The 12,010-nt window shown below is 39.8% G+C and overlaps 1 protein-coding gene across 1 annotated transcript; it reads left to right on the plus strand.

Annotated features, from left to right (window-relative positions):
* Positions 1–50: 50 nt before the first annotated feature.
* LOC142173512 (uncharacterized) lies at positions 51–3,109 on the plus strand. The gene is made up of 8 exons (XM_075239117.1): positions 51–120; positions 175–310; positions 410–475; positions 572–1,049; positions 1,167–1,245; positions 1,572–1,602; positions 1,909–2,155; positions 3,053–3,109. Exons 1-8 carry the CDS (start codon positions 51–53, stop codon positions 3,107–3,109), a joined length of 1,164 nt encoding a protein of 387 aa, XP_075095218.1.
* The last annotated feature ends 8,901 nt before the right edge of the window (positions 3,110–12,010 follow it).

Here is a 12,010-nt window from a genome sequence, read left to right on the forward strand (position 1 = left end):
CGTTTTTCTAAGTAGTATTTGTTGGAGTTAGTTGTTTGATACAGGACACCATGACCGAGAAAGTTGGAGATGAAGAAGAAGAGACAAGGAAAGAGAAATTGGAGCTTTGGTCTGCACGAAGTAAAGCTTGGTCATATTGACTGAAGCTCTTTATCTCCTTTTGATACAAAGCAGCTTTTGATGGAAAAGGATTCCAAGGATGGAGAAGGTCTGTGCTTATAACACTATCTGCTAAAAACAAAATAAGATTCATCAATGGTGCTTGCCTTGCTCCAGCTCTCACCTCCAGAGACTATCAGCCTTGGAGCAGGTGTAATGACACGGTAACATCCTGGTTGCTCAACTCATTGTCCAAAGACATAGGAGACAGTGTCATTTAGTCTAAATCTGCTAAAGATCTCTGGACCAGCCTTGAACATAGGTTTGGTCAGTCAAATAAAGCTAAGCTCTATCACCTGAGGAAGGAATTATCAAGGTTAGTACAAGGAACTAGTGACATAGCAAGCTACTTTACAAAACTCAAACGTTTATGGGATGAATTGGATTCACTTAATTGTGATATGAAGTGCAGTTGCTTGTGTGTCTGTGAAGGGAAGCAAAAATTGGAAAAGGCATTAGATGATGAAAGACTTATTCAGTTTCTTATGGGTTTAAATGATAGTTATGGCCAAGCAAGGGGAACCATCCTAATGATGAACCCCCTACCAAGCATAAACCATGCATATTCCCTAGTATTGCAAGATGAAAGCCAGAAAGAAGTTTTTTCTAACCCACTCATTTCTCCAGATTCTTCATCTTTCATGGCAACGAATCAAAACAACTTTGCACAAAGGAGTGCAAGGCAGATGCAAAGGAACCCAATGCAACATCAAAAGTTTGGGAACAACATCCAAAAAGTGACTCACTCTACTCAAAGAAACACAACTTTCAAGGGAAAGAAAACTAAGTTTAACCCTAATATAACATGCAGTCATTGCAAGAAAGTAGGTCACACTGTCAGTGATTGCTACAGAATTATAGGTTTCCCAGAAGACTTTGAATTCACAAAGGTAAATTAAGTTCACACCAGAAGCAATGGAGCATTTCAAATTGAGGAATCAGATCAGAAAATCAGCAATCAAAATGAAGTACTCAATCAACACCTCTCACATGATCAATTTTCACAGCTGGTACAACTAATCAAGCAGGTTAAAGGTGCAGATTCAGGAAATTCTGGAACATATATCAATGCAAATGTTGTGGCTGGTACTATTGCTAGATATTCTGGAACTTGTCTTTTAGTTTTTAATTCTAGTTCATAGATTATTGATTCTGGAGCATCTGAACACATGTGTTTTGACTCAAATGCCTTTATTTCCTTGACACCTCTCCCAGTTCCATTAAACATAAATCTGCCTAATTCTTTCAAAGTCACTGTCACTCACATAGGAAGAATATCTATTCTTCCTGATTTCATTTTAGAAAATATATTGCATGTACCTAGTTTCAGATACAATCTATTATCTGTTAACATGTTTTGTTTACAATTTCATTCTATTCTCTTTTTTACCACTAGTAATTGTATGTTGCAGTGGCATTTAGTGAAGAGGGCACAAGTTTTTGGTAAGGCAAGGGATGGGCTCTACCTTTTGGAACCAAGTGGAGTTAGAAATAGAACAAGTGTGGTACCACTTTCATTTTTAAATCAAAATATCTTTAGTCAATTGCCAGTCTCATTTCCTTTTTCTGCAAGCTCAGTTTCACATGTAAGCCTTTGGCACATTAGGTTAGGGCATTTGCCATTTTCATCGATGAAACATCTCAGTTTTATTTCTTTACCTTCTAACTCTGATTGTTTCTGTCAAATTTGTCCTAAAGCTAGGCAAACCAGAATTCCTTTTTCCTTTAAGTCAAATTAAATCAACAAAGGGCATTTGAGTTAATCCATGTAGATGTCTGGGGGCCTTACAAGGAGTCAACTTACAATGGTTTTAAGTATTTCTTGACAGTTGTAGATGATTATAGTAGGGTAGTTTGGACTTTCTTTATGAGCACCAAAAGCAATGTTTTTGGACTCCTTAAAAATTTCCTCACAATGGTGGAAAGACAGTTTGGTGTAAAGGTACAAAAGATAAGAACAAATAATGCTTTTGAACTTGGGAAAGGTTCTCAGCAGGCAACATTTTTAGCCTCTCAAGGAGTGCTACATCAAACATCATGTGTGGCAACCCCTCAATAGAATGGAGTGGTTGAGAGGAAGAACAGACATTTTATGGAAATTGCAAGGGCTTTGTTGTTTTAATCTAAGCTACCTCTTCCTTATTTGGGAGAATGTGTATTAACTGCAACATATTTGATCAATAGGCTACCTTCTAGAGTGCTTAAAGGAAGAACACCTTATTTTGTTCTATTCAAACAAAAATCCTTTTATGGACTATTGAAGTATTTTGGTTGTCTTTGCTTTATATCTACTTTGACTAGCGGAAGAGGTAAGTTTGACCCAAGGGCAAAGCCCTGTGTGTTCTTAGGTTATCCCTTGGGGCAGAAAGGTTATAAAGTTCTAGAGTTGGATACAAGAAGAGTGAGTGTATCTAGAGATGTATACTTCTATGAAAATCAGTACCTTTTTGCCTCTACTACTACACCTACATATTCCTTTTTTCTTATTACATCACCCCTAGAACATAGTGTAGACTCATCATCAAAACACATAAAGGATGAGCCCGCTATTCCTAGCTCACCCTTACCTTCACTGCCTACTTTTTCAAACCCAAACAACTCTAGCACCCTACCTTCAACCTCAGGTATAAGTTCTATTTCCCAACCTAGATCATTTCCTCATTCACCCTTACCTATATCCCTTCCTGAAGTCAGGAAATCCACTAGAACACATAATCCACCCTCATATCTCCAGGAATATGTGTGCAACTCAGTCTTTCTCACAGACCTCACAAACTCTTGCTTCACTGCACCAATCCAGCCCATGGTTCTACCCTTCACAACTCTTTCTCCTGTCAATCAGTCTATACTTAATTTCACTTCCTACCTTGTTGAACCTACTTCTTACTCACAGGCAGCTTTACATCCAGGGTGGCAGGAAGCAATGGAAAAAGAATTAGAAGCTTTATAACTTAACAAAACCTGGGAGGTTGTGCCTTTACCTAGTGGAAAGAAAGATCTTCCTTGAAAATGGGTCTACAAAGTGAAATACAAGTCTAATGGATATTTGGAAAGATTCAAAGCTCATTTGGTTATTAGGGGAGACACTCAAAGAGAAGGGATAGAATTTACTGAGACATTTTCCCCAGTTGTAAAAATGACAACAATTAGGTGCTTACTTGTTATTGCAGTGAAAAGGGGATGGAAGGTGTCACAACTAGATGTGAATAATGCCTTCCTGCATGGGGATTTGCAGGAAGAAGTGTTTATGAAATTTCCAGCAGGGACAACATCACCTTCACCCAATCATGTCTGTCTTTTGAAAAAATTACTAGATAGACTGCGGCAAGCCTCAAGGCTGTGGTATGCAAGGCTCACTGCAGCTCTAAATTTTAAAGGATATTCACATTCTTTAAATGATTATTCCTTATTTTTTAAACAATCAGCAGGAAGGATTACCATCGTTGCAGTTTACTTGATGATATTCTAATCACAGGGGATGACTCTACTGAGCAGGCAGACCTCAAATCTTTCCTTCACTCTGAATTTAAAATAAAGGACCTAGGGGATGCACATTACTTTTTGGGATTTGAGATAATAAGGGAAGCACATGGAATAATTTTGACTCAGAGGTGCTTTACCTTAGATTTCTTGTCTGAATTTGATTGCATGAGCATGCGCCCGGTTTCTTCCCCCTTGAATCCTACTCAAAAATTGCGAGCAGAGGCAGGGACTTTGCTCCAATTTCCCACTTATTATCGTCGATTGTTAGGAAAGTTGAATTTCCTAACACACACCAGGCCGGACTTGTCCTTTGCAGTGCAATATCTTAGCCAATTCATGCAAACGCCTCGTCAACCCCATTTAGATGCTACATTTCATTGCCTCAGGTATCTCCTCAAGGACCCAGGATTAAGGCTTTTTCTGAATTCAAAGCCTAATTATCAGCTCCTTGCTTTCTGTGATTCCGATTGGGGATCTTGTCCTCAAACTCGCAAGTCCATTAGCGGGTTCTTCATCAGCTTTGGGGGTTCTCCCATCTCCTGGAAATCAAAGAAATAAACCTCAGTGTCATTATCCTCTACTGAAGCAGAGTATAGATCTATACGGAGAGTCACAACATAGGTTACCTGGTTAGTGCGTCTTTTGACTGATCTTTCGATTTCCCCTCCATTTCCAATAGATCTCTTCTCCGACAGTCAGGCCTCCATTCACATCGCGAAAAACCCGATTTTTTACGAGCGTACCAAGCATGTGGAATTAGATTGTCACTTTGTCCGGCAACAATTTTTGGCCGGAATCATCTCTCTTTCTTACATTCCTTCACGTTCTCAGGTGGTTGACATTTTTACTAAACTCTTAGCAGGACCAACACACAACTCCATTATTGGCAAGTTGGGTATGATTACACCACCCCCCCCTCCAACTTAGAGGGGGTGTGGAAGTTGGTTGTTTGATGCAAGACACCATGACCGAGAAAGTTGGAGATGAAGAAGAAGATACAAGGAAAGAGAAATTGGAGCTTTGGTCTGCACGAAGTAAAGCTTGGTCATATTGACCAAAGCTCTTTATCTCCTTTTGATACAAAGCAGTTGTCCATTTTGTCCACATTGTCCATTGTTCACTTTAGTACATGTGAGCACGTGACCCACAAATAAGGATAGTACTTTTATTGAATAAAGTAACCGTTTTTATATTCTTTTATATACTGTGTAAATACATGTAAAGGCAGGGAATGAAAAAGTAGAAACTTCTTTCCATCACTGTCTTTGCTTTTTCAATATTCTTACAGTATTGTGCTAACTACATTTTGTTTTTGTTCACTTCATCGCAACACAAACAAAATGCCATACATATTTAAGAAATAAGGTGACGAGCACAAAACACAACACGAGATTGACGCTCGCTAGCCAAAGATAGTATAATTTAATTATCGTCTCCACATGGATTGAATTTAAATAATGTTCAAGTAATTTCTGGTTTAATGCTATTCAGGATGATTAACACTTTGATTGGAATGATTATGAACTAAAATTAACTATTAAAATTAAAGCATTTAACAATTGATCACAGGGAACTAGAGAGTAAAATAATGGGTTATTATCAAGATGAAAAATAAGGGTTTTGACATGATAGGTGCAAGACTGCTATTCTGGATATGACACTGTTATATTTCACTCTTGAGGTTGTATCGATTCTCACGGATTCAATAGGTGATTAGCTTATAATTTTGATTCAGACTCCTCTCTCGATTAAATCTAATTCTTTCAAATAAACTAATGCGAAGTGCGGTGAAACTTGCAAGAATCAATTGGTAGGAATGATCTAAGAGAAACTTCTCGCGAATATTTATCAATCCTAATTTAAACAGTAACTCAAAAAGCTCTCTCAATTACTTCAAAGAATCACCAAAATATATTAAGGCATACGCTGCAATAATATTCTATAAGATGTTACTCTTTCGATTAAACATTATAAAGAATAAAATCACAACTATGTTAAAGCTCCTCCAATAAATTCAAGCAATTGAACAATAGTCAAATCCATAAACAACAACCAAGTCACCAAATCACGTCAACCCCTGAGGTAAACTACTACATAGACGAGGAGAAAGTCATCACAAAAAAAGTTAAAGAATAAGAAAGCATTAATCCAATATTATAATCAAAACTCGCGTATTGGATTGATGGAAAGATGATGAAATCCTGTGTCTTGAAGCCGCCAATACTCTCCAATAGTTCCCCAGGTCAAAAGTTCTCCACAAATCGTATTTTTGGTGTATTTATACCATGTAGGAACGGGTTCGGACTAGACTACCCTTTCCAAGTCGAAGTGAAAAACTACTCTGAGAATTTTGTACAAAAATCGGAGAGTTGTATTTTTCTGAAGGAATTTTGTACTACCACCTTGGCGCGCCCCGCGGCGTGGTAGTACAATATTCTCAAAGTAAATTTCTCTTCTCATTTTTTGATATCCAGACTTGGTACTCGAACCCCGAACATGATCCCAACATAATTCCTTGGGCTTCTACTCATACTTCAAAGCTCTAAATCATCCATTTTAGCTCCAAACTTATTTCCCCGCTCGAAATCACATCTTACACGGTATAACACAAGTAATAAGTATAAAGTACTAGCAATTAGGCTCAAATATAATCAAAGTATAGTAATTAGAGTGTGAAATAAGTTTAAAACGTGAGTTCCTAGCTTACCATCAACACTCCACACTTAAATCATTGTTCGTCCCCGAGAAATAAATTACACTTCAATTAGAGACGACCTTTTCATCAAATAATTCTCCTAACTCATCATGCCAAGACTAATTAAAGCAGATTAAGCACCATACCATAACTTCCTAGCCTCAAAACTTGACTCAAAAGCACCACATATTTTTCACAACTAGCTCACTTACTCTAACACAGAGGTCAAAGACATGACCTTTCCTTTTGAAATCATGTTCCCTCATACCACACATAGAGAGAAGTTTCACACACAATAAATTTTAAAAACAATTAGGAACTCAAGATAGAAATAATTCACTCTCTCAGAAATAAAATTCATGTGACATAGAAGACTTACCATAGGATTGCTCGTAGTGTAATTGCAACGACCCGACCGGTCATTTTGAGAATCAGCATCCCGTTCGGTGGCTTAAGGTCTCGAGTAGCTTCGTATTATGTATTATGACTTGTGTATGTGGCCGAGTTCAAATTTCGGATGATTCAGGATTAATTTGGAAGGATGATTCTGGTTTTAGAAGCTTAAGTGAAAAGAGTTGATCGGAGCTTGACTTTTGTGTAGATGACTCCGGAATGATATTTTGATGATTCCAATAGCTTTGAACTTAGACGTGTGTCCGAATTTGTATTTAGAGGTCCATATGTTAATTTGATGCATTTTGGCAAAAATTGGAAAGTTAAAGGTTTGGAAGGTTGAAAGGTTTGACCGGGAGTTGACTTTGTGGATATCGAATTCGGATTTCAATTCTGAGAGTTGGTATAGCTCTATCATGTCATTTGGACGTCATTCCGGGTTGATTCGATATGATTCGTCATGATTTGTAGAAATCATAAGTTAATTAAGTTTGATTTGAGGCGCAATTTGTAGTTTCGATATTGTTTGATGTGATTTGAGGCCTCGAGCAGGTCCGAGTTATTTTATGGAACTTGTTGGTATATTTCGACGGGGTCCTGGGGGGTCCGGGTGTGTTTCGGATGGGCTACGGACTATTTCTCCATATTTTGGACTACTGATTTCTGGTGTCTGATGTCCTTACTCGCGATCGCAAAGTGCCAGTCGCGATCGCGTAGGCTATTTTGTGACTGGCCATTTTTCCTTCTTCGTGTTCACAAAGAATGGTCCGATCGCGTGCTTGTGTAGGTTGCTTCATCACGTTCGCGGTAGGTGTTACGCGATTGCGTAGTGGGCGACCATGCTGGGGAGGCCAGGTTTATTGCTCTTCGTATTCGTATCATTTGGTTCGCGATCGCGTAAGCGGAGGTCGCTGTGATTGTGTTTGCTCGTTCGCGTAAGGTTATTTTTGGTAGCCTTCATTTTGTTCTTCACAATCGCGAGGAATGTTCCGCGATCGCGATGTGTAATATGTGGGCAGAATATAAAAGTACTCTATTTCGAGGGTTTGGCCATTTTTATCATATCTTGAGTTGTAGACCTCAGATTTGAGCGATTTTTGAGGGATTCTTCATGTGTTGGATTGGGGTAAGTTTTCTTTACCCGTATTTAATTTTATTTCATGATTTCATCCTTGTTTTTATCATTAAATTAGTGATTTGAGTTGGGAAAAATGAGAATTTTGTGAAAACTTTCAAAAATATAAAATGATAATTTGAAGGATGAATTGATGTCAGAATTGGATAAATTTGGTATGGTTGGACTCGTATCGGAATGGGTGTTCAGACTTTATAAATTTTATCGGGTTCCGAAGTGCGGGCCCGAAGTTGACCTTTTGGGTTGATTTTTTAGTTTTTATTAAAGATCGAAGCTTTATTATCCCAAATTGTTTTCTATAATTTTTATTTATACTATTAAGTTATTTTAGCTAGATGTGAGCCGTCCGGAGGTTGTTTCACATGAGAAAGTCATTTTAGAGTATCGGTCTAGCATCTTTGACGTAAGTATCTTGCCTAACTTTGTGTGGGGAACTAACCCTTAGGATTTGAGTCGTTTGTGCTATCTGTGTCATGTGAAAGCCATGTACGCGAGGTGACGAGTACGTACTCGGGCTTATATGTAGAAATTGATCGGCCTAGACTCTTAGGTATCTTTTATGTACTTATTTGGAATTGTTAGCATATGTTATATCTTTTATTCATCATGTCTACTATTACATGCTTTATTTGAAGTTGTCGTTACATGACACATTCTTTACTTGTCGAGTTTGCTCTTATATGCTTTAATTGGAGTTGTTATCACTTTTATCATTATGTGATTTCTTTTATTGTGGAGCTACTCTAGTTGAAATTGCCGTCACGTGATATCCTTTTGTTGTCGGGTTGTTCTCATACATTTAAACGTAGTACTAGTTCGTGCCATCTCCTTCATTGTTAGCCAAATTCATACACTAGAGTCCGAAGTTTGCCATTTTATGGAAAAACTTTCACTATCGAGGTTATCCTTAAACAATTAATTGGATTGAAGTTATCGAGAGACATTAATCTATTCTAATTAAAGTTGCGTTTAAAGGGGGTGTTTTTCTTTGTTGAGTTACTTTTCCATTCGTTTTGTTGTTATTGAGATTTTATAAACATTGTGTGTAGCCGTGAGCTATTTGTTGTGAAAATATTAATATTGTTGAATCTTTGGAAAGGTTGTGGCCTACAGGCACTTGTGATACGAGTTGATATGTTATGTTGTTGTGATGATAGCACACGTGAATTGTTGCATGGTTTGGTTGTTGTTATGCGGCGTATAAGGGTGGCATTTCATCGTTGTTTTTATGCGGGGTATAAGAGTGGCATTTCATCGTTGTAGTTATGTGGGGTATAAGGGTGGCATCTCACTGTTGTTGAATTTACGGAGTGATATGAGTGGCTATTGTGTTATTATCCAGGCGGAGCGATAAGAGTGTCTATTATACGGAGTGATACGAGTAGTTATAGGAGAGATAAGGGTGGCTAATGATAATATCAGGGCGGAGTGATACGGGTGGCTATCGGAGAGATAAGGGAAGCAATGTCAGGGATGATGTGTGATGGTGTGGAGACATTGTGTTGGTGATTTTCGTGTGATGGGGTAATTTTCCTTGTGTTTGTCATACACCTTACGTGTTTTTCTTTGTTGTTCGATGAGCAATCCCATGTCTTTGATATTACTTGTTGACTTAGGCTGTAGTACCAGACTGACACAAGCATACACCGTAACATGTCACTTATACTAGCTTAGGAGTATGAAACTTGACATTTATTGATTATGCCCATGTGTTCTTGTATTATCTGTTTCCATGTTCATATTGAGCTTGTGACCATGTCGGGCGGATTGTGATTGTGAGCCTATGACCATGCCGGGCGGATTGTGATTGTGAGCCTGTGATTGTGAGCATGTGACCATGCCGGGCGGATTGTGATTGTGAGCCTGTGACAATGCCGGGCATATTGTGAATGGTGAGCATATGAACATGCCAGGTGGATTGAGATTTTGGCACGTGAGTTGTCCGTGCGGTTGTGATGCGAGATGTGGGAACGAGGAGTCGTGAGTATATGATGGTGGGTTGAGACACATGACTTGTGACTATGAGATGAAGCATCACGGAGTGATTTCATTGTGAAACTTGTGTTAGTTCAGCTTGACTAATTGATTGTCCTTTGTGTTCCTTATTTGGTTTTAATGATACTTCACGGCGTTCTTATTGCTTTACTGTTTATATCACTTGTTGGTTCTTGTTGCCATGATTTTCTCTTTTCATTATTAGTTTTATACTTCTATACTGCACAAGTTATTTTTTCTAGTGAGTGTCTTGACTTGTACCTCGTCACTACTCCGCCAAGGTTAGTATTGATACTTACTGGGTATCGACCGTGGTGTACTCATACTACACTTCTGCACATTTTTGTGCAGATCTAGGTACTTCGGAGTCTATTGAATGTTAGATAACAGATTAGATATTGCTGTGGAGACTTCAAGGTATACCTGCCGTAGCATTTGCAGGCCTCGGAGTCACCTTCAGAAGTTATCTTTGTACAGTTTATTTCTATTCCGGAACAGTTGTACTTAGAGATTTTCTAGTGAACTCACTAGAGCTTATGACTTGTACTACCGGTTTTGGGATTGTTGTCTTTGTATAGAAATTTCTTTTCATATTTAATAGTTGTTGGTTGAATTATGCTATTATTTCAGTAAGTGTTAGGCTTACCTACTCTTAAAGACTAGGTGCCATCACGACATCCTACGGAGAGAAGTTGGGGTCGTGACAAGTTGGTATCAGGGCTATAGGTCGTGACAAGTTGACAAGTTGATTTCAAAGTTTGAGCCATTGCATCTCTATTATCTCACATATGGTGAGGACACGCGCTACCGGATCAGCTGAGCAGACACCCGCACCCCCTACTAGAGCCACGATAGGTCGGGGCCGAGAAGGGGCACGCGTCGTAGCTAGCGCACATGTCAGAGCAACAGTTGATGAGCCGCGAGTAGCTCCGGTTGGGGGACAGAACTGGAGGCGCCTGTTGTTATCCCCGGACTTTAGGAGACTTTAGCACATTTCCTGAGCATGTTTGGTATATTGGCTCAGGCAGGACTGATCTTCATTGCACCAGCTACTTCGCAGATTGGAAGAGGAGCTCAGACTCCCACCGCTCGTACTCTAGAGCAGTGGGTTCACATTGGTCAGGTTCCGATGTGGTGCCGGTAAAGCTTGTTATTCCGGTTCAGCTTGAGATCAAACCAGGGGCATCAAATGAGGAACATAAGAGGCTTAAGAGGTTCAAGAGGTATAGTCCACCTACTTTCAGTGGCACAGCTACTGAGGATGCACACGGATTTCTAGAGAAGTGTCATTGTATTCTCCACACCATGGATATTGTGGAGGTGAGCGGAGTTGCTTTTACTATATTTCAGCTGTCGGGAGCAGTGTATCAGTGGTGAAAAGTTTATAAGGAGGGTAGACTAGTCGATGCAGCACCACCCACTTGGGCTCAATTTTCAGAGATGTTCTTGAGAGAGTTTGCTCCCCAGACCCTTCAGGATGCATGGCGTGCAGAGTTTGAGCAGCTACGTCAGGGCACTATGAAGGTGTCAGAGTATGCCATCAGGTTCAGTGAGTTATCCCGTCATGCACCTACTTTGGTTCCTATAGTCAGAGAGCGAGTACATAGATTCATTGAGGGGCTCAGTTACGATCTTAGATTCTGCATGGCTCGGGAGTTGCAGACTGATACTCCATTTCAGTAGGTGGTCAAGAATTTCAGGATGTTAGAGCGTATTCGGGGTGAGGAGAGAGAGGCTAAGGAGACCAAGAGGTCTCGAGGTTCTGGAGGGTTTAGTGGATTCTACTCTTCTGCTATGACCCATCATGGCGGAGACTCGGGCAGTCGGCCAGTCCAGTACGCACTTCCGACTACTCGTGGTGCTCCAGTTAGTCAGGGTACTCATATGGGGCAGTCATCTTTTAACGCACCACCAACACGGGGTTCTTACATCGGTTATTCCAGTTATGCAGCATAGACTCGGTACGAGTAGCCACGCCCGCAGAGAGGTTGTTATGAGTGTGGTGTTACCAGGCACATCATGAGAGATTGTCCCAGACTCGGGAGGGGCAGATTTTATCAGAGCATTCAGGCTATAGGATCCATTCCAGTTGCTACTCTACCTGTAATCCAGTTAGGGGTGGAGGACAGGTAGGTAGTGGGTGCCCTAGA

Source organism: Nicotiana tabacum, chromosome 19 (genome assembly GCF_000715075.1).
Source record: "Nicotiana tabacum cultivar K326 chromosome 19, ASM71507v2, whole genome shotgun sequence".
Lineage (NCBI taxonomy): Eukaryota > Viridiplantae > Streptophyta > Magnoliopsida > Solanales > Solanaceae > Nicotiana > Nicotiana tabacum.